Source organism: Takifugu rubripes, chromosome 3 (genome assembly GCF_901000725.2).
Source record: "Takifugu rubripes chromosome 3, fTakRub1.2, whole genome shotgun sequence".
NCBI lineage: Eukaryota > Metazoa > Chordata > Actinopteri > Tetraodontiformes > Tetraodontidae > Takifugu > Takifugu rubripes.
The window spans coordinates 2666819-2693307 of record NC_042287.1 but is presented as its reverse complement, the minus strand read 5'-3'; the positions used below and the strand labels follow the sequence as shown (position 1 = coordinate 2693307).

Below are 26489 nucleotides of genomic sequence, written 5' to 3'. Positions count from 1 at the left end.
CTGAAATGAAATGGATAAATTTAGTTTCATGTACTACACATAGCAATATAAAAGATTATATATCCAACAGTGTCTCTTCAGCAAAGCATCTCGTTATGCACGAGTGCTACATGCCAAGTCAGACAGTCGAGTATTGATAAGCTAATACAGTCAGTACAGCCTACCTGGACGTGTTTTCGTTCTTTAGCCTGATGTCTTCCTCTTGGACCATAGTTAAAAGATTGATGCTCCTTGGACTTTGAACGTATATACTCCAGGAATTGATTATATGCTGAGCAAAGTTTCTCTGCTGAAATTAACAAAGCCAAGTTTATAGAAAGTTAACAACCTTTGACCCATAGCATTGTTCACGTTGATTCACAAACTTCAGCTTTGTAAAAGTGTCTTGCACCTCTCGGCCACCCTAAGTTTCAGTGTGACAACACTTATGATTTAATGGCAGCACAAATTATGAAGCTTTGGTGTCTTTTCAAGTAGGCAGCCTGTGTGTCATGATTGGTCCCCTGAAAGACCCACTAGGGCTGGGCCGCATCCATCTTATATACAGTTCAGGTGTCATTTATTGTTCATTCCTCCACAGGTGACTTCCCTTGTTTCAGCAGAACATAACCTGAGCTTTCTTTAGCTGAACACTACCCAGCTGACTTCCTCTGGACACACACATACTTTTCTGTAAAAGTGGTGGTGGCGTAGGGTGCATTTCAGTTTCTGTTAAGACTCAACATGTTGGTGTCCAGGGTTAATGTGTTGGTTTTTTTTCCTGCAGGGGGTGTGGAGGAGCCAATAAATGTCTACAGCTGATGGTGCAGGCGGATGCACCTACCGGCAATTTCCATCAGCCTCCTATTTAAGGATGAAGTGCCTGTCTGCCAGCGTTGGAGAGTTATTGTGCTTTTCATGGTAAACCTGACTCCTCTTTTTTTTTGGAACTCAATGCTCTTTCAAGGTCTCCATGCCGCCCTGCCGGAGTGCAGAACTCGCAGGACCTGACTGCCGTGTTGGCTCCGTGTTGGAACTCTCTGTGCACCCCGGAAGACTGGACGAGTGCTTTCCCTGCGGTCCGGGAGGACCGTCAAATTGATCTTTTTATAAAGACTCTGTTTACGGACATTTTCCCACTGTGTTGTTGCCTGCTTTCAGGTCCAGGAGAAAACTGTTACTTAACAAAACACAATTAATTAATGTATGGATTTTATTTACATCAACAGAACTTGTTGCCTTGGCCTTGGCCTGTTCAACTTGACAATGTAACATTAGCTTTGCACACAGTTAGTACATCTTGTCATTTAGCATATGCGATGCTACTTGAGCTATCAATCACATTGTTTTGCTAATCACATACATTTCAGAATATTTCCACACATCCTATAAATGTGTGTATAATACATTCAACTCACACATCCAGTTGTGTATATGTCCGGTAACTGCTAATATCCTTTGAGGCTCTGTAGCCGTTCTTGAATCTGGTTGATATTGGCTTGATATTACCTGTCACTGATATATTTGCTCTAGTAGCTGTTACAATAACCATGCATTTTGATCGATCAATCAATCAATCAATCAATCAATCTTTATTTATATAGCGTCTGTTACAATCAAAATTGTTTCTAGGCGCTTTCCAGAATCCAAGGGCCTGACCCCCAACAAGCAACAGTTGCAAGGAAAAACTCCCCTTTAACAGGAAGAAACCTTGAGCAGGACCAGGCTCATGTAGGTGGACCCTCCTGCTGTTGGCTGGCTGGATAGAGAGAGAGGAGAAGTGTGAGGACAGGTAGAGGAGAGAATAGGTAGAGCATAGAAATACATAGAGAAATATATTATATTAAGTAAAATAAGCTGCCGGTAGAGTCAAGTTGAGTTGGTCAGCGAGGTCAGAGGTCAGTACGCAGCTCAGAAGGCGGCGATACCTGTAGACCAGTGGTCTCAAGCTCGCGGCCCGCAGGCTAACTGCGGCCCCTGGGACAATAGTTTGTGGCCCCCACCTTAATATGACAGTTTAATGTTAGTGCGGCCCACGAGTTTGATATGAATGGCACTTTACAGTGTTGTGTGTGGAGCTGAACGAACCCACCAATCACGGTGGAGTATATGGCTCTCGGGGGCGGGACATCGGCCGGGCTTGTTGCGAACTGGTGACATTACGCCTCCTCTCTTCGAGGACCAATCACAGCCCATGCGGCGTCCGAGACATGGAGCCGGATTGGTCCTCGAAGAGAGGGGGCGTTCCAAGGTGGAGAGAAGACGCTTTGTATGTAGAGAGGAGACGCTTTGCAGAGCTCTGCCCCTTTTTCTAAACAGGAACTTTGTCTTGTATAAAAGTCGCTTCACAGCAAATTTTACAAATCAGCCGCTTGTGCAACTGTCACATTTTAGTGTTGATGCATGTGTGTGTTGGTAGGGACTATGATGGACCGCTTTCGCGTGGGTGAGGCTACCTGACTGGCGGCAGCACTAAATGTCCATCACTCTTTTGCAGCCAATGAAATAGCGATGCAATGGCGGGTTATCATAGCTCCGAATAAATCTCGGAGTCGGAACCTCTCATAAACAAAATGTGAAGTAATTTAAAATTGTTTTTATTCATGCGTAGTATACACACTATACATGTGTAGTATATTGAAAAATTTATATTACTAAATGTATAATTTTGCTATATTAAAATAAAATGGTAAATATTGGTAGGGACTATTTTGTATTCCCCAAACATTGATTGTGATATATCCCTACCACCATCCCTATATAGACCTACACCCGTGGTGTGTGTGAGTGTGTGGGGGGGGGGGGGGGGTGTCGGCTAAACACTGAAACAGAAACTTCAGTGGCACCAAGTGGAATTATATAGATTACACAGTCTCGAACTTGTCTTTTTCAAAGCCTGCAGTGAAGAGAAAGGTGGGTGATGAGCACAAACAATTTCTATTTTTTCTATTATTATTATTATTATTATTATTATTGGTTAAGAAAATAAATCACTCATTAATTCTTAAGTTGTTTATTTATTTTTCATCTTATTTTGTGTTAAAAAATAAAAATAAACATTGGAACATTGGAATGTTTTTATCAGAGCTTTTCTTGTGGAAACCCTGATGCAGCCCAGCCTCTCCCAGACTTTGCCTCCAGCGGCCCCCAGGAAAATTGAGTTTAAGGGCCACTGCTGTACATGAATACAGAAGGGGGGGGGGGCAGAAAAACTACACAAAAAATAACATCACTAGTCTACTTGGTGAGGAGGAGAGGAGAGGAGAGGAGAGGAGAGGAGAGGAGAGGAGAGGAGAGGAGAGGAGAGGAGAGGAGAGGAGACCATTTCCCAGTGGGGTGACAGGGGCCTGTCAGGTGATCATGTTTCTGGACCCCGGCAGCCTCGGCCTATAGCAGCATAACTAAGATGTTAACCTAATGATTAGACGACCCCCTAAGTATGATAATTCGTCTTTCTATGATAGTAACTGGGACTACAGAAGAGGTAGGTTTTAAGTCTAATCTTAAAAGTAGAGATGGAGTCAGCCTCCCGTACCTGGACAGGGAGCTGGTTCCACAGCAGGGGGGCCTGGTAGCTAAATGTTTGGCCCCCCATTCTACCCCTAGAGACTATAGGGACCACAAGTAGACCAGCATTCTGAGAGCGGAGTGGTCTATTGGGCTGATAAGGTGTCACTAGCTCCTCCAGGTAGGTTGGAGCTAGGCCTCTGAGGATCTTGTAGGTCAGAAGAAGAATTTTAAAAATTATTCTAAATTTAATGGGCAGCCAATGAAGAGACACCAGTACAGAAGTAATGTGATCTCTTTTGTCAATACCTGTCAGCTGCAGCACTTTGGATCACCTGGAGGCTTCTTAAAGAGTTGTTTGGACACCCGGATAATAAAGAATTACAATAGTCCAGACTGGAAGTCAAATCAAATCAAATCAATCTTTATTTCTATATCGTCTTTTACAATCAAAATTGTTTCAAATGCATGGACTAACTTTTCAGCATCATGTTGTTGTGGTCAACAGCAACATGATGCTGACCACAGCCTGACCACAGACACAGGCACGCTGGAGAACTGGGAAAGGCCTCTTTTCGTGGTTCTTTCCCCACGCTACTGTGCTCGGCAGCGGGCACTGAGAAGCTTGGCACAGGATCTTTGGTCCCGTAGAATTTCTTAATGACTCCGATGTCAGCGATTGTGTCAGTTCCCTTGAAATTTACCAAATGGGCAGACGCTCCTATACCTGCAGTCTCTTGTGAGGAGAAGCTCCCTGTAGCCAAAATCATGCAGTTTGTACTCCAGGCCCTCCAAGCTCCCAGAGGTCTCCAGAAGGTACCGAGCAAGGATCTTCTTCTGCTCTCTGGAGTTTGTGGTGACAGTGATGGGGTACCAGATCTGAACCCAAAGGGTCTCCACCCAGTTGGTGAGCCAGTTGCATTTTTGGTCTGTGCTCTCCACTGTGAACAAAACATTGCCCCGAGGAATGATCCCCTCTGGGACTGCCTTGATTTCAATGGGCAGGTGTCCGTTGTATTTGTCTAAAATGTACCTCCAGCCCTTCTCGTTGAAAACATCATCATGAAAGTGTTCTCTGTAAATGTTCTTAGCCTCCTGGATCTTTTCTAGAGTTACTACCTTTCCTTTAAAGTACTTGTGCAGGATGTACTGCAGGCCGTAGAAGACGGTTTTATAGTACTTGATCTTTTTGCTGTTGCTGGAATTTGTCTTCTCCCTGTACTCAAAATAGGAGTAGACTTTACTAGTGTTGGATGGGTATTGTTTGTGCCACCTTGAATCGGTTGCTAGCAATATATTGAAGTTGCACTCCATCTTTCTCCCCTTTGTTGAGTCAGTCACTGCATCAATATTGTCATAGCCTGATAGTGAAACTCTTCAATGATCAAGATTCCTTTAGACCTTTGATTTTTCGTAAGATGAAAGGATTTTACTTTGATCTTAGACTCATTTAATCTTATTTTGTTTGAAATTAGGAATGTGGGTAGCATCTGTTGGGAAAAAAAGCCTTTTAAAAGTAAAATAATACTACAGAATGAAAAACAAAGGGCTAAGCAGGAGTAGTTCATGCTGGACACCTGTTTGGTGAGAGATAACAGGCTCTGCAAGAGAGCTGGAGATACATATCTGCTATCAACTGCTTGGAAGTATGGAATGTTCCAGAATACAAAGATAAAATAATATAACAATCAGTGCAAGGTCAAATGTATATCAAGATGATGCATCCTTCAACATATGCTAGTTTCTGAAAAAACAATTTCAGATGCAAAAGACTTCCAGCTTGGAGTAAAAAGCTAGGTGATGTTGGCGCCCTGCAGATAACAGACTGTGACACTTGTCCCCTTGCTGCAAGACAATTTGCTTACTTTTGTAGCCAGATGCTTCCTTGGCAGGATTCTTTATATTATTAGGTTAGGGAAAATTGTGATGTTAGTTTCCAGAGGGAATTTGACTTTTAATCTTCCAAAGATCTACACCACGATCAAAGTCAGTTGACAGCTGAGGGCAGATTCCAAACGTTAATGTCACACCTGGAATCAAAACAATACCATTTACCTGCTTCATTAGTGATGAAATATCAAGGGAGTTGCCCACACCTGTCCATGAAATACCTTTTGAGGTGACTGTCTCTGTAATTTTTTAACAAGTGGGAGGCACATAAACTTGTGATTCTAACATTTTTCTCGTGATATGGACGTAAACACCCTCAATTTAAAGCTGAAAGCCTGCAATTAAAGCACATTGTTGCATTTCAAATCACCCTTGTGGTGTGTGTGGGTTTGGGGCCAAAAAGATGAGAAATAGAAGACGAATAGTAGACGAACAAAATATAGTGACAGACAAAATAAAAAAGTATTTCAAGTCATGGGAGTATCATATCAGTGATGATTTAATTGACCAATTATCATTTTAAAGCCCTCCAATAGATTTGCAAGTTTTATAATACTATTGTGAAGCTTTGTGGTCAATAACTATGCAGTCTCAAAGACATCAACTGTGGATATTGTTCTTTGTTTTCATCACTCCTCATCACTGCTGTTAAGGAATACTCTAATTTTTCATTGAAGTAGATACAACTGTTGTTGAAGAAAACAGAAAATTAAATGTCAAAAAACATTAATTAGTTCCAACAATTTTGCGCAACAGAAGATTGATACTCACTCACAATGAGAATGATGATAGCGATCACTATAATATATATCAGGCTGCCCCAAATCTGTAGGTGAACAAACAGTGAATTCAGATAGTCATAAGAATAAAAACTTATGGTATAGTCTACTTCTATTTTTGTAAGTGGTTGGAAAGACCTGTTCTCGAGGTAACTTCATGTTCTTCCACCAGTACTTCCTTTTTAACTTATCAGCGCTGGTTTCAACCTGGGAGTCTCTGGCCTGCTGCACATCTGGCTGGTCATTTAGTTCTGACAACTCCTGGTCACTCTTTAACTCTTTGTCTACACTGACCTGCATAATGTCCACCACCTACACATAGAGGTGCAGTCATTTTGATTTTGAAATTAAAATGTAGCATAAACTACATATTTTCTAACATCTGAAGCCTGTGGGGAAAAAACATTCTATCGCTTATGTGACATTTTCCTGAGTTGTTTGTGCGCTCTCTTTGTTCCACTTATCAGAAAGTTTATTGTGATGAAAGGAGCTAACGAACTGGCTGCAAACAGAAACCCCGGCATTATGAATGAAAAAACAGGACATCAGTTCTTCCACAACACTAAAGTGGCAAAGTTTGAAACAAATTTCATCAAAAGGTTTGAAACAAACATTTTGGCAACCTATGACACCGCTGCCAATGGTTATGTGGGCCTGCTGAAGTCATACGGCAAGGAAGATGGGTGTCACAGAGGAAGAGGAGGAAGAGAGAGGAGACACCCCCCACCCCCCATCCTCAGTTTTTTATTGCTATTATACTGTTTAAGCATAGCAGTAATTCTAGGAGGCAGTGATGAACCATGAGCATTACTGCAATTTATCCCTTTTGGGGTCAAAAATAAATTAAAAAGGAGCAATTTGTTCGGGGATAACATCAGCACAAACGGTTTGTTGAGTGTTTTGGTACCCCAGTGCCAACTACTCAATGACTGACAGTATTCAATAGGAAGCTGCAGGAGGCAGTCAACTGCCTGGGAGATGCTGCCATTAGCTTGTGAATCCTCTAACAGCACCTTGTTTTCCCAGAAGGTAAGAAATATAATTTAATCAAATACAGCCATCAAAGGCCGCAAACGGGTTAAATTGCTGATTTGGGGTTTTGTAGTTTTTGACCGTTAGAGAGCGTTTCTGGCACAGGTGCTCCAATCCGGTCAGCAACGGCCACAGCCCAGCCGGGAGTTCTGTCCTACCAGCTAGACAATGCTTTTACCTGGGATCCCTCTTTTCTTGGAGGAAGCAATTTCTTTCTGCTTGGACTGAAAACGGCATCAATGGAGGACTGGATTTGGGCACCCTGGTCTATGGTCACTGTTAAAAGTCAGCCCAGCAAAGCTGCTCCTTCTTCGTTGTTCTACATTTATTTATGGCCAACACTTGTGACATCCAGTTACAGTTCCATATGAATCAAGTGTCCACACGATGTCTGCAGGAACAATGCACATTATGTGCTGCACCCTAATTATTCATTTCTGTCTGTGTTTACCTCATATGGAACATAGTGAGGATTTATAAAAAGTATTGTGCTGGATCTTCCTGATACTCTTTATCATATAAATGACAAAGTTGGACCGTACCTCATCCACCTGAACCTGGGTCTGTTGGACGTTCCTGTTGCTTGACATTGCAGCAAAACTATCAGGATCTGTAGCTGACCTGGTGAAATTGATTTCATATACTGATTTTCATGCAGAATTCACCCAGATTTACTTTGATCCATGTCAGCAAGCTTACACCCAATAGCCAACATTACCTATGTTAACGATCCCACCCTTCTCCAAGGAAAGATTTGCTTTAATATTACACTTGGGTCTCTAACTTCACATTTTATTTTTAAAATAAAGCATATTGATGTAATTATAATTCATTAGCTTCCATTGGAGAATGCCCCAACCCACCAGAAATGAAGCGCCAGAAATTCATGAACATAGATTATGTCATGGCTCAGTTTGCCCTTCCTGCATTTTGGCAGAGGACAGAACACAATTTTAAACATTACATTAACACTATATGGCATTATACACAGGAAAATGTCTTACTTGAGTAACATATTTTGTGCACCTTGCATGCAGAGGCACAGAAATTTAAGGATTTTCTGTTGTCAAAGTCTGACTAATGCAAGTTACCAGTAGCAGAGGGCAGTTATACTGCGTAATGCATATGTAATTATACATGTAAGAATATTGCTTTAGATCAAAGCAACATACTTTCAAATTAGTTTCAAGGCAACATGAAAACTAGAAAAAAGCACTCCAGTCATGATATAACAATGCAATGATGAGTCCTTCAAAAATTTGCTGGGTCAAGTAATATATACAAATATTACATAACATAGTAAATTGCTTTATGATCAAAGCACTTTGGGGTGATCCTTGAAAGATCAAACGTCAAAGTCCCTACAGATTCTAGAAGCTAATTGGTTCCTTGATAATTTCCTGAAAATTGGATTAAAATTCATTAAGTTCTTTTGCTAACAGAGAAAGTCGCTATCGCCTAAGCTTGGTGTAGGTAACATCAAAACATTTAATTATTAATGTAGTTTTTTTATGGTGTTTTCCAGTCGTCTTATTCCCTGTATTGTCTTTTGGTCCAGTGCCTCACACACACACACACACACACACACAGCCGATTTCCTGTTTCTTTCTCATTTGAAAAAGTTTGTCATTTGGCATTGTTTTTTTAGCCTATAGACCTTGCTAATGAGGTTTTTCTTCAAAAACTCCCAACAGATTGACACATTGGTTTCTTTCTTTTGCATTCTGGGTCCACGTGCAGCTAAACAGCCCATCAGTTAGGTGTGTGAAAACCTGTCTTTCTGTGTAGCCCTGCTATGTGTGTTAGGAGTTTCCGAGTGTTTACATCTCCCCCTCCCTTTCTGTTTCTTGTCTGTGTTTTCCTTGTCTATTTACTTCCAGGCTGGGCAGGTTCTCTCCTGTCGGTGATCTACACACCTGGAACTCATCTTCAGCTAGTTGCCCACACCTGTCTCCTGCTTTAAAAGCCTGGTCCAGTTTCCAATCATTGCCAATTCATTGTTTGACCCCCTGTGATTGCCTTTCGGACACCTGTTCAGCTTGCTTCAGTTTGAATGTGTTTGTCTGCTTACTAGTGATGGGCAAGTGAAGCCTCATGAAGCACTGAGGCATTCCTAACTATTGTGTCGAAAAAGATTCAAAGCTTCAAGACTTCAGTGATGGTGACATCTGGTGGACAACTGAGGCCATAGCAAGCTCTAAAGAGCACGACTGAAGCACCGGCACTGTTTCAATCCAATTACACCAATAAAAGTTCATTGTGTGGTCATCCAGGTGTTTTGTTCATTCATACCAAATAGTGATTATATTGTCATGACAATAAAATATGCAGATACTCTCCCCCTTACTCTAAAACACATTCAAGATTAACCCAAAGAATAAATGCAAATTATTAAGGGTTCAGTGTTGGTTAAGGGTTTGTTGAACACGTTGAGATTTATTTAAAAACTGTACTAAAAGTCCCTAACAGGATTAGAGAGCCTTGCTACTTTGCAAATGATCATGGTGTTCAGAAACATTGTTTTTGTTGTTGTTTGTCATTTGTCATATCTTTGATTTGGAATGATTATTCACAGAAGCAGAAGAGTTATTTGTCCTCACAGGTTTTTATTGAGAAATATCATTTTTTCTACTGTTGCAGTCATGCCTAGCACGCAAGTGTCTCAGCATAGATGATGTGTTGTTGCTGTAAAACAACTCTTGTGTGCATTGCAAGCACCGCACCGACAAGCAATTGTAATTTTGAGACCCATTCAAAAATTAAAAATACAATTAAATTATGGAAACATAAAATGTATGCTATGAACTGCATTATACCTTATTTGGTGCCATGAGATCAAAATGATCCCAAACTTTAGAACGTTGCTTATTGGTGGTACTCGCCAAAATACTCTAATTCTCTAAATCTCTATCTCCTCACAACCCAACAATTTTGAAGCATAATAATGCATCTGATATAGCTGGTATTCCATCAAACCACTCAAATCTGTCTCAGAATGCATTGAAACGCCATGAGCCACTGACACACACTGAAAGGCTGAGCCATTGAAAGGCTTCGAAACATTTTGAAGCAATGAAGCGCGAAGCGAAACAGCGATGACGTTTGAAGCTTCGACGTTCGAAGTTTCCTTCGACATTTCGAGGCTTCCTTCGACGTTCGAAGCTTCGAATGTCATCGGTCACATGGCACTGGTGTTTTGATACAAGCTCCGACACAGCGTTTTGAATCACTCCGCTTCAAGAAGAGTGACACAAGCTCCGAAGCCTCGGTATCATTTCCCCATCACTACTGCTTACAGCACCACCTGGTTGCGCTGAACCAACCTTCAGTAAATCTTAATCCCAACCTCACCCAGTCATGTGTGTCTGCATTTGGGGGTCTTGATTCGTGTCTGCAGTGCCTAACAACTGGTGACTAATCCAGTGTATACTCTACCTCTTGCCCAAAGGTAGGTAGGACATCCTCCAGCATCTCCCTGCAAAAAGCACCTTGAAGACAGATGGCAAATTTGAAATGTACAAATACAATTGAATAATGTGAAAGTCCATGAGGGAAGGTCCAGGCTAAATGGATGTGTTTTAAGTGGGATCGAATGTGGGTGAAGATGTCAGAGCCTGGGGTAGGATCCCCAGCAGGGTCGTCCTACCCTCAGGGTCCGTGCGCCTTCAGGGATTACTTTGGTGTTTAATTCGTTTTGTAACCTAGTCTTGCCTCAATGATCTCACAGGAATTTGTTTCGTAACCTGGTCTTATTTTAATAAATTCACAGGAATTCCTTTGATGTTTACTTATATTTGTAACCTGGTCTCGTTTCAAAGGGCTCACAGGATTTCGTGTTTATTTAGGCTGTTTAGTGGCAGCCGCTGGTTAGCAGAGTAAGGTTAGCATCTATCCTACGCAGTAATTCATTCCAAATATTAGGATAAATACGTCTTACCAATTTAATTCAGCCGTGGAATTCGAGGAGCCCCGGTCCTCCTGCTCCTTAAGATGTGTGTGACTATAAAGGACTGGGCCAAGGGATAGTTAGGTTGTCAGACTTCATGCCCTGACAATTGACTCTGTTGTTGCTAGGGTTATGAACTGGCCCGGAGCTCTGTAATATTTGTGTCTGGAATTGGTTCTATTGTTAAATACATTTTGAAATTGGTACATTTCTTCTCGAAGTCTTCATTCAAAGAACACGCGGATCGGCAGCTACACTTGAAAGGTATCGCGATCCAACAAGCACCGTCCAACTGTTTTGTGATTATATAATCCCGTTGTTAAGGATCTCACTTCTGACTTCAACCGTTCATGGTGTTTGTTTCTTCGTTTTCCTCACTCCCCATCCCTGCTGCTTTATAGAATCCAAACTGTAATTGAAGGAGACGCAACTCAAATTAAATAGGTACATTTTGCCAGTCAGAAGATTGATACTCACTCAGGACAAGGATGACAATAACCAATATAGCATATATCAGGTTGGGCCAAATCTGTAGGAGGTAAACATACAGCAAATTCAGATGCACAAACAGTCATAATAAAGACTTATGGTATATATTGTATTTTTCCAAAGAGTTGCCTGGCCAAAAATAGCCCCTGGGCACTTAACTGTGACTGCCTGTCACAGGGTCAGGATAAAGATGTGGTGATGAACTTTCTAACGGTGTCCAAACATAAGTTTAACAACATAGAATAAGTCCCCTTGGAAATGCTAAAGGTGAGCTATACGAAGGTCTCCAGACTCGATGGCCATATTGTCGAGCACCCACCAGCTACTCAACTACTACTACATTTTTTTTCTATTGTCATCTCACTGGCGTAAAACAAATTGAAATTGTGAATTGTTATTTCATATGTAAATAATCCTTCATGCTAACAGTTGTGAACTATGTGTAGCAGAACTCTGGAGAAGCAGGTGCCAGAGTTCAAACTGATGCCGGAACTGTCACCATATATTTGCCTGTTGCAGGTCGCTGCAAAACTTTGAGTAGAAAATAACTGTCTGGGTCCTTTAAACACCTACTGTCCAAATCACACTCAGCAACTAGTCAGAGAAATACCGGAGTGAACAGTTAAGAGATACCTTCATGTTATCCCACTGATCCAGTGACTTCATGTTCTTCAACTTCTCAGGTACCTTTATGTTCTTCCACCAGTCCGCCAACTTTTGTTTTTCAGCGCTGGGTTCAACCAGCAAATCTTCAGCCTGCAGTTCATCCGGCTGATCTTCAACTTCAGGCAAATCTTTGTCAGGCTTCGGCACTTTGACTAGACTATCGTGCATGATATGAACCACCTACACACAGACACAGACATTTTTAGAGTACAACCTAAAGGCCAAGTAATAAGTAACCTCCTGTGATTTTAGTTGAAACTTCCTGAGTTGATGATCCTCTTTGTTCCACTGATCTTCAAACCAGTGTTGTCCATCTTTTACAGACAAAGCGGCAGGAAGGGGAGGGTTGTGAAGGCCCATGCAGGCCCAATACCATGTTAATAGTTATGTAAAATTTTGACAACCAATCAAGGACTTTCTGTGACTCAAGGGGCGGTAAAGTTCTGTGTGTGCCACTGCTGCTCCTGCCTTATCCTCCCAACTCCAAAACATCATCCACCTGACTTTGGCAGCTTAGTAGACTTTGTATGACCTGCAGGACTTTTCAGTCTTTATTGATGCTGATCTGATCACTGTCCTAGATCCCTTACTTAATAAAGCTAATGCACCATCTGAATATATTCCTCCCTCTGGAGTTGCCTTCCAAGGTTTAGTTGATGATTTCTCTCTCACGGTTATTTACAACTGTAAACCCTTCAAGACAATAAACATTTTATTTATAGACATAAAACTTATTCAAGGATATATCATTTACTGGCTTCTGCAACTTTACACTCAAATCCATTCAGATGTGATTTATTGTAATCCTTTATCTGATCTTTGCGTTATCTCTTCATACTTTACCCTTGCCAAGACACAATAATCACTGTAACACAGTTTGAAACAACCACGAGGTGCCTGTGATTAATGTGACCATTTTAGAAATACTTTAAAAACATTGGTCTCAGAATGTTAAGTATGTAGATGAGCCTTGAGTATTATGGGGTGCAATTAAAGGATTCCTGAGTAGCAGCTCAACTGAATATATAAATAGACATTCAGATTAACATGTACTTCATACCTCATCCACCTTATCCTGGGTCTTTTGGGGGCTTCTGTTGTTTGCCTTTGCACCAGAACTGGCATGACTGAACGCTGACCTGTTGAAATTGATTTTCTACATTAATCTTCATGCAGAATTCACCCCAATTTTCTTTGCCATCCATGTCAACAAGCCTACACCCAGTACTTGTTTTAGCTACTTTACTTTAATGTATATATTTTAAGCCTACCTGTGAGGATTTTTCCAGCCAGACATGCATTTGAAATAAATATTGATCACACCTGCCGTCTTAGGACAGAATTGCTTTAATTTAAATGTTTAATTTTACACAGAGGTTTCTAACTGCAAATATTATTAAATTTAGATAAGACTACACCGGGACATTGCAAAATATACAGCTCAAATTTAGAAACAACTCTGTTGAGATGGAGAACAATATTAACAGATGTTGACCCCCCAACACACCCAGATACACACCCACCGGCATCCACCATGTATTTTAATAGTGGTTAGGACAGTATTTTAGATATTACACTGACATCCTACTGTACATCAGTAACTACCATAACATGTTTTGTGTAGAAGCACAGAGAAGTGTAATTTGTGTATTTTGATAATACATTTAAATGATTTAACTTACTTTGTCTTATTTGCCATTTAACCAATACCACTAGTGTGGAGGGTGTAGCTGTACACAGTTACATATAACTATAAATCTATACATCATGCTTTGATTTAAAGTAGTATACATCATATATGAATAGGATGGATACGAATCAAAGCATGCAGTCTGTTGCTTTAATTCAAAGCAACATACTGTATCATGCCACAGAATACAAACCCTAAAATGTAGGGAAAAATTCAAAATATTCACAAAATCTGTAAAGTATAGCTGAAAGGAACCCCATGTAGGAGGAAATAAATAATATTGGAAATGGACAGTAACAGATGCTGAAATGAATGCAACATTTACTCTGACTGTATCACTGCAAGATCAAAGTAACTGAATATGACCTCGATGCTGACAAGCCCCACCCAGTTTCTAGGAGAAAGGTAGACCACTCTTTCAGGTGGGTCATCACTTTCCACGTGGGGTTTCTTTGAAGCCTGTCAGCTGCTTGATTTGCCTTTTATTCCTTTCTCTAAAAGCAAGGTTGGAGAGTAAAATAGAATAAGTCCATTTGATGAATGAGGACACAATCATACTGTTCTCATGCAGGATCACAGACCAGCATGATATTTTGTGTCATTTTATGTTTATTCAGGAAAAGATTCAGGAAATTATTATAATTTTGCTGGGCCATTTTTTGGGTTTTCAGAAGCATAGCCAAGACAACGTTAATTGCATCAAACTGTTCAAAAATCAATCCTCATTCCTTGCTTCACTTGTTTGCCAGCATTTGCCATATAATGAGAGAAATGGCATTTTTTGGACTTGGCAAGAGCAGTGAAGTCAGGTGTATATGTTGTCAGGGCAATGCAGAAACAGTGTTGCAGATGCTCATCAGTGCGGTTGTGTGTTTTAATGGCATTCATGTGAGAGAATGAAAGGGTCCTTAACAAATCTCATCACTTCTCTGGAGATGCTGAAATCATCAAAGCTGGTGACAAAGTTGTATATACTTGAAGACATTGAGGAAAAGAAACAAATGCAATGTGATAAATGTTTAATTATCATTAACCAACCATCCTCTCCTCTCCTCTCCTCTCCTCTCCTCTCCTCTCCTCTCCTGATTGGTTGTCAGAATTTTACATAACTATTAACATGGTATTGGGCCTGCATGGGCCTTCACAACCCTCTCTCTCTCTACCCAGCTACCCCCATCAGCAGGAGGGTCCCCCTACTTGAGCCTGGTCCTGCTCAAGGTTTCTTACTGTTAAAGGAGTTTTTCCTCGCCGCTGTTGCTTGTTGGGGGTCAGGCCCTGGGATTCTGGAAAGTGCCTAGAAACAACTTTGATTGTAACAGACGCTATATAAATAAAGATTGATTGATTGATTGATTGATTGATTGATTGATTGATTGATTGATTGACGGGTGGCACGGTGGTGTGGTGGTTAGCACTGTTGCCTCACAGCAAGAAGGCCCCGGGTTCGATCCCCGGTTGGGACTGGGGCAAGTGGCCCCAGCTGAGGGAAAATATGATGTTTGAAAGCATGAACTCCTCGCTGTTGTGCTTGTGTTACAGGAGTGGAGACATTGGTTAGAGGGATCCGCTCGCTCATTCCTGGTTTAGACTGACCATAAGCTAACCTTGCTTACCTCTGCAGTGCCAAGAGGCTGAACTTACGGCAAGCACAATGGGCACTTTTCTTGGGCCACTTCATCATTTGTTTCTACCCCTTGTAAAGTTGCTTCATGGTCACCTGATGTTCAATACCTGGTGGATTGTGGAGATCCTTATACAACTTTTACTCATAGATGTAAAGTGACACCATGACTCAAACTCAATGGCATTCTCAATAAATGTTGGTATAGTTTTAACAGTTGAGACTTAACTGAAATAAATTTTGAAATGTAGGCGCACTTCTTTACAATTATATGCAGTTGACATTTAGGCAATAGGCAGTAAGTAAAATGCAGACAAGAAATTTGAAAGAAAGAAGTTTACTTTCAGTCATGTATGTTAAATTACATGCAGCTCATATTTGATAGACGCAGGTTATCAGCAGAAAGGTTATTATAATGCAGCTTAACACCAAATTGACTGTGTCTACATCATTTGAAACATTTTCCAACAAGGATTTGAATAGAAAATTGAGTGTTAGACCCTTATAAAAGAGACGTAAATACTGTAAAACAACTTTAGCACATTATGCAACAGCACCTGATGCTTTGATTTCTTGACAATTCTGGAGGAATGCCAATAACAAAACAACATAATCTGTGTGTGTGTTGGGGGGGGACGACTTTCAGAAAATTTGGTTGTGCAACTTACTTAAAAATGATAATGATGATTTGTGACCAGCAGCCAATCCAAAACCATGTCAAACGGCACCAGGGTTCTGTGTTCTATCGTGGCTACAGCAATGTTGAAGGTGTCTCCTACAGGTAGGCCATTTTCCTGGGCCCCAAATATACATGTTATGCATATTATGCATTGTCTAGGAGAGTATCCACCTTGTTTGATGTTGCCCTTTTCTAGCATTGAAGCCATGGTCGACATTGTTTTTCTATCCTGTAGGATAAAATGAAAACCAGCTCCTACAGTACATACATTATGTAAAATACACCAGCAGGAATATTATTAGGAATATATTTTTTTAGGTATGCCATGGAATGTATGGCTGCAGAAGGAAGTGGCTCACATCATTATTCAGGCGTTCAGACAATGAGAGACCTCACTATACTGTCCACCGAAACAATAATGACAAATTACTGTATACAGTTGGAGCCACTGTAGCTAGATACGTCATTAAGACCTTAAAGAGAGCTTGTAGAGTTGAGGGCTTGAGTCATATCTGGACCCTCGTCTACATTAGCCGGGGCTCATCCTCACTTTAGGAGGCGGAAAAGCCCTGATAGAGTCCTGCCCTTTGACTTCCGTAGTGCTTTAGGCAGAGATTTGGTTGGACAAAGTCAAGTGTTGCCTGGCAAGAATGTACTAAACTCTGTCTGACCGTAACCTTGAACATCCCAAAACTTCCATTCTACTGTAATGAAATTAAGTTTTTGCTCATTAGGTCTCATTAGGAGAGACCTCTCCCTGCTGCTGCTGCTCACCTCATCACTCCTGGTGCCAATAGCTATTCATGTTTATTTTATAAGATATAAAACATCTACATAAGCAATAAACTTACTGAATGAGTGGTTTTTGGAATTGTTTGTATATATTGACTGATTTATTATAAAAACGAATCTAAAATGTTAGCGTGGTGATTTTTTTTTTTTTAATAGACACTGTAGGTAGGTGAATAGCCACAAAAACATCTTTTAATGACAACTGTAAATAGCAACAGCTCCATGCAGCCCATGGTAAATAAATATCGCTCATGTCAACCCAACATTCGTCGGTGTGCTATTGGAGAAACGGGCTAACTGAAAGTCGGGATGCTGTTGTTTCTGTGGAGCAAATGTTGCTCAAATCTCTCACAGACGTGCCTACGCCGCGTGCATCGCCATTATTGCTCACTGTTGAACATTAGAGTATAAACAAGCCCGTTCTTTCAAGCCTGGAGGACAAAAAGCAGTTTGAATTTGGGATTTCAGTCCCTGCTAATTTAGCCACGATATACGGTAGTAACAGGGAGTGATATTATCAACCCATTTATATTTAATATCAAAAGCATTATAGTCAACAATACTAAATATTATTTAGAATATTCAACTTTTTCCTTCTAATAGTCACAAAATTCAAAATGGGCATATAGAATTTGAGAATCTCATATAGTAATATTATTAATTAAATATGGAGTATCAATGTTTGCAAAAGTGTTTTTCTATTTACATTTTAGAATTGGATGTACTATAAGACAGACAGAGATACAATATATCCAAGAATACAGTTCAAGCCAAATTCAAATCAGGATTAGAAAGCTTTAAAAGGACCAGAAACAATCTACTGTGTTGCAAGCTAACAGTGATCCAGTGATCCAGTGGAGCTAGAGGGTAGAGGAATAGCAAACTTGAGCAGCTGTCGAAGGAATGGTTGTCGCAAGGTTGTAGGTTGAGCAAGGCGATGATGGCGGAGGTGATGACAGCGGGCTGTGAATGGGTCTGTCAGAGATGGGGGAAGCCGAGTGTAGAGCCGCAGAAGTTGGGGAATCGGAGCCAACCTCGTCACCTTCTTCTGAGTCCCAGATCTCACTCTGTAAGTAGTCTGCAAATAAGGCCTTGGCTCGCTGCAGCACCCTGCTCAGGTTATGGCGGCGCACAAGGCGGTCAAAGTGCATGGCGAGCTCATTGTAATCCAAGCAGTTCTTAATAATGTGGTCTCGGTGCTCGAGCAAGATGGACAGGCACAAGAAGAGCATGAAAGGGTTGCCTTTGCCAAACTCTTGAGGTGGCGGTAGAGAACACGACTTCATGAGGCTGCTTTCAGATTTGGACGCATTTGGCACACCAGGCATCGATTGACCTTTTCCAAAAGACGAAACGGGCGAGGACACTTGAGAATGATGTTGAGTGTAGCAGAGCGACTCCGATTTCTTTATAGTGGGAACTGTGGGCAAGTACATTCCAGTACTCGATAGCACATGTGCAGAAGAGGTCCATACTTTTGGAACAGTTCTTGGGAAGGTCTCGCTACCTCTGCTTGTGGGCTGCGCCGGAGATTTCGGAGAACACTCTGGCCAACTCAAGGGCGAAGGGGAAGAAACGGAAGAGTGGGCGGGGCCCATTTTCCAGACTGGCAGGCCAACGCGAAACAATGGAGATGACGCTGGAGATGAACCATTTTCACAGTTTCTAATGAGAGGCGTTTTCTCGCCTGGATCGTCATCGCTGTCGATTGTGGACTGGCGACTTGTTCGGGCCGTTACCGACTTGGAGGTCACCGAGCTCTGCGATTGTTGACCCTTCTCCACATCAAGGCTGTCTTCATTTCGAGTGGTATAGTATTTAAATTCCCCAAAACTCGTTTGCCTTTCAAAGGGATTAGTCACATTAGCCTTTTTGATTGGCGTCGGAGGTGTGTGATTTTCACTGTTCTGACTTTGACTTCCGGCGTCATCGCAGGCCGATTTCTTGCTCTTATCAAAGTCTTCCCTTAAAGGCCTGAGCATGTGTCTCATGTGCTCTTTCGTTTTTTGTTCATTATCATCTTCTAAGCACTTCTCAACTTCCTTGTCCTTACCCCTGCAGAGCACGATCTCGGCCACCTCCGACGGTGGGCCCAGCAGCTCCACTTCGGTCTCGGGAGGATCTGGGGGAAGCGAGCTCCACGTAATCTCCAGCATTCGCAAAGCATCGTCAAATGCAAACTCTCGCTTCAGCTCCAGAAGCAGCCAGCGGTAACAGAAGAAAAGGTCGTCAGCTCCGCGGGACACGAGGTAAGAGTAGAATTCTGGATCAGAGTACTGCAGAAGCAGCTTCAGGTGCTGGAACTTAAGAGACATGAGTTGCCCATCTGGCCTAAAGTTCCCACCCAACCGTTTCATGATGCCACAGAAGCAGATGAAGGCGTGCGCCTCGTTGTCCATGACAGCTAGAATAGGTGAAGCGATATCACTCATCCCTTGACAGTAGGAGATCTGGAACAACAGCAAATATCCGTGGTTACACAACCGCTTTGACCTGGCTGATTTCTTCAGGTTATATTGAAAGTGGGGATAAAATTCTAAACAAAAATAAGCTTTCAGATTTGAGCAAAGCACAAAGCAACAATTCAGTGTTATTTACCAGTAAACCAACGGCTCATCAAGGTGTGAAGCAGGAGTTTCACACATATGCTGACTTGTGTATAGCTTAGTTTTATTCTCCCTTTGACAATTGAATCAATCATCAATGTAAATCAATAGAATATCATTTCAATCAATATAATCAACTATTGTTGACAAAGAGAGGCTTATCCACTCCGGCCTCATCGGTTTAGTGTTGAAATTGTTTGCTTGTGGTTAAAAAAAAGGTCAGTGGTTTGGTTACGTGGTGGTCTGAGACCACTGATGAGCTTTTCATTACTGTGTCCATAGAATGTGAGAAAAATCACTCAGCTAATTCTCCTCGGACCCTGTTTTGCATCAAAAACAAAAAAGGGAAAGGATATGGGTTAAATCCCGTCTGAGGGGAGCGTGCCAGCAGCATGATGATGCTGGTCATTGCATTGCTTCCTGTGATTCCCCCCTCACATTCAAGTATACGCAGCACACACACGCACGCACACACACAGAACCATTCACAGACCGACCTGTGGATGTGTGATGGCAAAAGTAGTGAGCAGGTCTGTGAGGGCAGCCAGGTGGGGGCTGTCCTCTGACCCTGCATAGTATGGATGAGACCGGTCCGTCCTCAGGACATCTTTAAGAACGTTACCACGGATAAATTCCAGATCCTCCAGACTGACGTGGGTTCTCCATTCTCTTTTCAGCTGCTCATACTCCCTCGTCTTTCTTTTCATGTAGTCCATCCGTTCCTGTCCACTTAGGCCGTTAGGGTAGACATTCAGGAGGTACCTCCACACAACCTGACATTTGAACATGAAATGTGAAAATGAATTGATCAGCAAGCCGTTGTAACAGGTCGGAAAAGAAGCGCCTCAATATGCTGGAGATGTTTTTGAAGGCCACATGGCAGGAGCTCAAATGTTCAATTAGAGGGATATGGAACTAATTCAAAATGAAAGTTTTAACAAATTAGCAATAGTGATGCAGGACAGCGGTGCTGCAACTGCTTATCACTTAAACAGAGGAAACCAAAAGGAAAAATAATAACAACCTCATCCTAAACAAGTCCCAGAGTCTGCAGTCTGTGGGATTTAGTTAAAGCAGGGATGGTGCACCTTACGTAATGAAGGCTCCACACCACCGTGGTAGATACGCAGCCTGAGTTCCTCTGGTCTCGTCAGCTGCCCTTGTCCGTTGAGGAAGCTGTGGAACTCTGCATCGCTCAAAGGGGGCATAAAAGGCTTCATCTCCTCTTCATAAGACCAGCTGAGGGCCTGTTGCACCCGGGACAGGGTGCGACCAACCTTAAGACAAGCAAAAGCGGAGCATAAGCAACGATCTCCTTTAACGAGTGAGATTAAAGGCTGTAAGAACCTGGGACAGAATGGACTGGGTGAAGGGGAGGGCTGCAGATGCTAGAGTCTTGGTCCTCTCTACCAGGTGCTGTTCAGATCCAATTACATCTTTGGTGCTAATGATATCCCAATCCTCCATAACAGGACCTACACAGAAAGAAAAGAGTAATAGATCATCAGTGTCAAGTAGAGTCGCTTTATATAAATATACGACCTAAATACACAGTCTCCCCAAACAGGAAGTGTCTGTAAGATCTTTAAATAGAGAATTCCTTCCACATCTGAATGCATATAATCCCGTCATTTTACGAAGGTCTGAGGTGCTTCCAACACATCACTATCCTACAAGCAGTCAGGTAAGAAGCAGGATGCCACATCTAAGCTCTCCAACATGCAAAATAATGATGCGCGCACACACACACACACGCAGATTTTCCTCTGCATCCATCATGAAATTAGGTTTCTGTAGTGTCCACACGAAGAACATAATCCCAGAGAAATATTTCTGTTTCACTGATATTTTAAATATTAATTTATCATGTTTGTTAAAAGAATGATTTTGCACGTGACCAGATGCTCTACAGGTAGAGCTTTTCTAGGGTTATCTACTACTGTATAGCTCTAGTTTTAAAACAATCAGGATTTATGTGTGTGTTCTCAGGCGGCACGAGGACTACTGAAACAAGCATTTATTTCTACGGTTACATTTTTTAATAACAGTCATTTTCAGAGGCAAAGGAGGGTGAATGCACAACAAACGCTGGTCAACAAATACTAGCTATATGTATTTAGTTATTGTGTCCGTCACGTATAAAACATTTGCGCAAATATGTGGTAAAATAAGTAAATGCTGGTGTACAGATCAGATCTGGACACACATCCGACTTGACTCATCAGAGTCAATATTAGAGTAATGTGACGTAACCAGCAGGCGTCCTCTTTAGCACATACTGCATATTCCCTTTGGCTTCCCGTCTTTCAATGAGAAGGGGTGGGAGTTTATAAGTTCCACGTCCCCTCACTCCTTTTCTAAGTATTTCTATGTCTTATCTTTAATATTTCTTTGTCTTGATTTATTGTATTTCTGTCCTTCATATTCAAAATCAAACTTTCATCCAATTCTCTGGAATCACCTGAGATTAATATTTCCCCACCAGACTTTGGTAATAATGAATTAAGTAAACTGATGATCTTACTCTCTTCTGAAGACTTTATGTCCATCTTGAGCTGAAGATATGGTTTTGCAGCACTCAGGAAGGCGAGATCCAAATCCCAATCAGAAGCCAGAGAGAGGTACATTTCTGTACCGTTGCGATCTCGGGACAGGAAACTTATACCAAAATTGTGCCTCCTAATAGATATTTTAAAGGAAGAAGAAATGTCTGGCTTGTGTTGACTACAGAATAGAATCTCCATCTCCTTATGTTGGTGACTCTTACCCATTTAAATCAAAGGCTCTGATAAGTATGTGCTGCAGAACCTCCAGAGATGTTATCTGAGGGTCCACTGCAAAAGACCGAAACTCCACCGGAAGAGCCCCGTCACATTTCTGAAAAACAAGAGTTTGAAACATCATTAACAATGATCAAAGTCTGCAACGCGTGGAGGAAATAGTGTAACAATCAGTCTCACACAATGATATAATCATACAGAAGATCTTGGAAGAGGTGCTAGTCTCAAGGTACATTCTTCTGAATAAATAAGGAATATTACCATGTAGAACAGCATGTTTTAGTTCATGATCACAGTGATTCTCAGGCTTTAAAATGATATCAAACACAATATCACTGGTAAAGAGGTTTACTAAGCATAATCTATTCTTTAAAACAGTTTTAACCTAAAGATGGAAATAGGAGGGTGTTCTACAGCTAAAATAGAACTGCTCAAATTCATTTAATGAGAAGATGATCCCATTTAATAAAATTTAACACCGCAACACCTAGCAGGTGGATACAAGAGAAGGAAATATTACTTTTTTGCACTTAATTTTAATTAAAACCAAAAAAATATGTGAGGAACACATGTTTTTAAGAACTGTGATATCCCTGTATCAGTTTATATACTGTACGGTATATGAAACAGCTCCCTATTAAAACTATTCAACCAGTAGCACTTAATAAGCGACTGGTCACCAGGCTGCCCCAACAAATATGAAACAGTAATTATTTTTTAGACAAAACTGTGCTTTCATGCACAAATACACACACAACAAAGGGTTTTCCAAAATGACTCAAATTCTAGCTTTAGCTGGGAACACTCATTCACTGGCTCTTTACTAAAAAAAAAATAAAAAGGAGCAGTTTTTCTTATTAACTTGTGACAATTAAAGATTTATCATGTAGCTTTTTTCCTTCTTACGTTCATCTGCTAATTAGCATATGACAACAAACTCTGCAGGACTTCTTTGATATTGTGAAATGAAATGTGTAAAATAGAATTACAGAGCATTGGCGCCACCGAGTGGTGGGGAGCGTGAACGGACGGCGGAAAAATCGGGAAGTGGCTAGCAGTGGCTAGCAGTGAGCCAGGTGTCTCTAGATCTGCATTATAACAACAATAATAAATTTTACTGTGGACAGCTTGTTAGAGGGATAGAAAAGGACAGAAAACAAAGAGAAGAAAGCTTAAAGGAAAAACTGATTGACATTAAGCACACATACAATATAAACATACATGGCTAAACTCAGTAATACATGGAATATTAGAGCTTGATGATGGATTAAAGAATGGATCTAACCATGAAAAACCTAATGAGTGAACATTGGTCATAAGGTTAAGGTAGATTTAAAAACTGTTATTTATCATCCATCTGAGTTAGAATGAGTTGATGAAGTATAAATGCATAAACAATGATGACAACGTCAAGCTGAACAGGTTGGAAATGTGAGGACTACAAGCGAAAAACGCTCGGTTCCTCAGGTCAAACCAATGTGGAGACTCAAAAAAAGAGGAAATGGGGACACAGGCACAAACTCAGTTATTGACAAAATGCCACATCTGTGGAAGTCCCCAGGAGCCTAAACCCAGAGCAGCAGAAGTAGTACAAGGTCAACAAAACAAACTCCACATAAAGGTTTCATTAAAATCCCCATTTTAAGATGAACTTTGCAAATAGAGAGGGTGTCTGCCTCATTCTAATAGACCTGGTTCCACAGAAAGACTGATTTCTGAAAGATCTTCCTCCTATTTTACGATCTGAATCTCTAGGAACCACAAACAAACCCGCACCTTCAGAGCAGTGATCTGTTCTAGTAATGGGACACAAAGTGGTTGATTTAACAGTGACCATTAAAGATTAAATAAAACTGGACAAACGTGTTCTCTCGTCCACAGGAATGGATTGACTAGAGGGTTTTAGAGGGACGTCTTGGTCGGCCAATTAACAATAAATTACACTAGTCCCACCTTGAATAAACATATATTTACTACTACTTATGATGACATTTGTGGGGAATAAGTATCACTGACTGTAGGAATATAGAGAAAATAACATTGTTATATATAATAACAGGCAATTTGTAAAAACCTCCCAAGATATCTCAAACATAATTTGTTCATAATAAATAACCATAACCTAAAACAATGCACATTCGACATGATTATTCATACTTCCAGTGTGGGTATATATTAACATTTACATTTAATTTATTTACAATGAAAGGTATCAAAATATCCTCTAGCCTCTAAAAACACGGAATAACCTGGAATGTCAATTATCACAATCATAATGTTGAATTTTTTTTTCAAAATTAAATTCAACCGACCATAATTTAACTGCAGATGTTATCATTAAATATGGAGAACATAAAACAAAGATACGGATGTCCGTCCGGACATCAGCGAACACGTAAATGGAAGAATTGACGTCATTCATCTTTGGATTACAGACGTTTGGAAGCTATCAAAAGACGATTCTGGACAGGATCAGCGTGGATTTGGATGTCTTTGACGCTCATTCGGACCGACAAATGTCAAAAGTCTGCGTCAAATCATGTCAGGAAAGATGTGATATTTTGCAAATGTAACAGATTCCTGTATCTAAATTAGCCACTTAAAAGGCTCGACGCACAGGTGCAACGCAGACGCCATGCGTTCGTCACTAAATTGGAGTAACAGGATACTATATTTCTGTAATTAGGCAGAGTGGAATTTGGAGCCATATAACTGTGACTCAAAGACAGGGGGACAATGTAAACACATCCTCTGATCCAGCCCGTAGTTCCCAGCTATCAGGCAGACAAAGGCTAAACACTTGTTTCAATGATCCTACCTTGACTTTGACGCGAACCACCTCCCTCTCCTCCTCGCTGGCCATGGTAAAATATTGTGGAGCAGAATGTTGAAAACTATATTCCTACACTAACATGATGGGTGTTAAAATGAGACAATTCCAGTGTTTCAGGAGCTTCTTCTTCTCCTTCTTCAGCGACAACAGAAAGCGGATGATGGTTGACGCGGTGTCGCCACCTTCTGTTCAGGGAGGGAACTGGTTGGAAAAGACCACCAAACCAGCTGCTACCTACGCAAACAAGGCCACAAATTGCTAAACAATCCAAAGTATGCCATTATTTATACTTATGCTGTTGGAGTGTGTATAGTTGATGGATAAAGTTTTGGGGAAAACTAGTTTTTAAAAGGCAAAGCAAGAGACCTCTTCAAAGGCCCAACGGGGATCTCTTTCCCAGGACAAATAGACATGAGTGACAACATTCATCCACATAAACAGTCCAGAAATTCAATTGACAACAAAGGTGATTCATTAAATTTATTTTTTGATACATTTCAACGTTGTGATGCATTTGATTTTACCTTTCATATTGGATATTGCATTTTATGTTGGAGAAGACAAGAGAAATAGCAATTATATATCACAACAGGTATATAATTTTTTTAAATAGAAGGTATATACTAAAAGTCAGATGTCATTAGACATGATGCACAACATAGTATAAACAGTGTTGTGAAAAGGTATTTGCCATTATAAGGTTTTCAAGCAACAATGACATGCTGAAGGATCTCTCCATCTTTTTATAGGCTTTGACAGATGGACCTGGTGGTGTGTTTAGATAATTCGCCTGCTGCAGAACCCAAGTAAACTTGAGCTGTTGCTCACAAAACAGTGGCCAGAGAGAAAAGACTCATCCCGCAAACTTCTTTTTAATAAAATATAATAACATAATTTTATAAAATTTCATAATCATGCAAATAAATATGACCCCAGGCACACGCGGTACTTAGCAAACTCGTTCTGCCACATCTGAAGAGCAGCATAGCAAAGAAAAAGAGGTCAATAACTTCACCTCACGTTCTTTTAAAACCTGACTTAATAAACCTGTTCAAAGGAAATGAGCTTGATGCAGTGCAGAAAATGTCACTGTGCCTCGTCCCTGAGCAGTTCTTGTTTGAGTTTAGCTGCAGCTGTTCTTATCCTCTTAATCCAGTTGATATTTCCTGAGAAAACCCAGTTTGGGACAGGTTTCATGTG

At 40.9% G+C, this 26489-nt stretch overlaps 3 protein-coding genes, 1 long non-coding RNA gene and 1 pseudogene across 8 annotated transcripts; 1 reads left to right on the top strand and 4 right to left on the bottom strand.

Annotated features, from left to right (window-relative positions):
- Positions 1-3987: 3987 nt before the first annotated feature.
- On the bottom strand, positions 3988-4800 carry LOC115246448 (nicotinamide phosphoribosyltransferase pseudogene; annotated as a pseudogene).
- Positions 4801-5857: 1057 nt separating this feature from the next.
- On the bottom strand, positions 5858-8281 carry LOC101073889 (vesicle-associated membrane protein 3-like). 3 transcript variants are annotated; one of them, XM_029833776.1, is made up of 6 exons: positions 8192-8217; positions 8051-8110; positions 7730-7808; positions 6294-6467; positions 6148-6202; positions 5858-6062 (listed from the first exon to the last, which is right to left on the bottom strand). In XM_029833776.1, exons 1-6 carry the CDS (start codon positions 8200-8202, stop codon positions 6037-6039), a joined length of 405 nt encoding a protein of 134 aa, XP_029689636.1. In that variant the 5' UTR covers positions 8203-8217; the 3' UTR covers positions 5858-6036. The 3 variants fall into 3 exon arrangements, with proteins under 3 accessions (XP_029689636.1, XP_029689637.1, XP_029689638.1); XM_029833777.1 differs by having other exon boundaries at positions 6152-6202; XM_029833778.1 differs by lacking the exon at positions 8051-8110 and having other exon boundaries at positions 8192-8281.
- Positions 8282-11291: 3010 nt separating this feature from the next.
- LOC115246504 (synaptobrevin-1-like) lies at positions 11292-13994 on the bottom strand. Of its 3 annotated transcripts, none has more exons than XM_029833911.1 (5): positions 13971-13994; positions 13349-13427; positions 12256-12468; positions 11611-11662; positions 11292-11542 (listed from the first exon to the last, which is right to left on the bottom strand). In XM_029833911.1, exons 1-5 carry the CDS (start codon positions 13985-13987, stop codon positions 11529-11531), a joined length of 375 nt encoding a protein of 124 aa, XP_029689771.1. In that variant the 5' UTR covers positions 13988-13994; the 3' UTR covers positions 11292-11528. The 3 variants fall into 3 exon arrangements, with proteins under 3 accessions (XP_029689771.1, XP_029689769.1, XP_029689770.1); XM_029833909.1 differs by having other exon boundaries at positions 11292-11523; XM_029833910.1 differs by lacking the exon at positions 11611-11662.
- Positions 13995-14227: 233 nt separating this feature from the next.
- On the top strand, positions 14228-17118 carry LOC115249189 (uncharacterized). The gene is made up of 3 exons (XR_003887906.1): positions 14228-14400; positions 16301-16380; positions 17013-17118. It is a non-coding gene; the product is annotated as an uncharacterized lncRNA (long non-coding RNA).
- tbc1d25 (TBC1 domain family, member 25) lies at positions 15921-25448 on the bottom strand. The gene is made up of 7 exons (XM_011620816.2): positions 25275-25448; positions 22444-22553; positions 22201-22355; positions 21024-21151; positions 20765-20953; positions 20174-20449; positions 15921-19520 (listed from the first exon to the last, which is right to left on the bottom strand). Exons 1-7 carry the CDS (start codon positions 25317-25319, stop codon positions 17931-17933), a joined length of 2493 nt encoding a protein of 830 aa, XP_011619118.1. The 5' UTR covers positions 25320-25448; the 3' UTR covers positions 15921-17930.
- Between the last annotated feature and the right edge of the window lie 1041 nt (positions 25449-26489).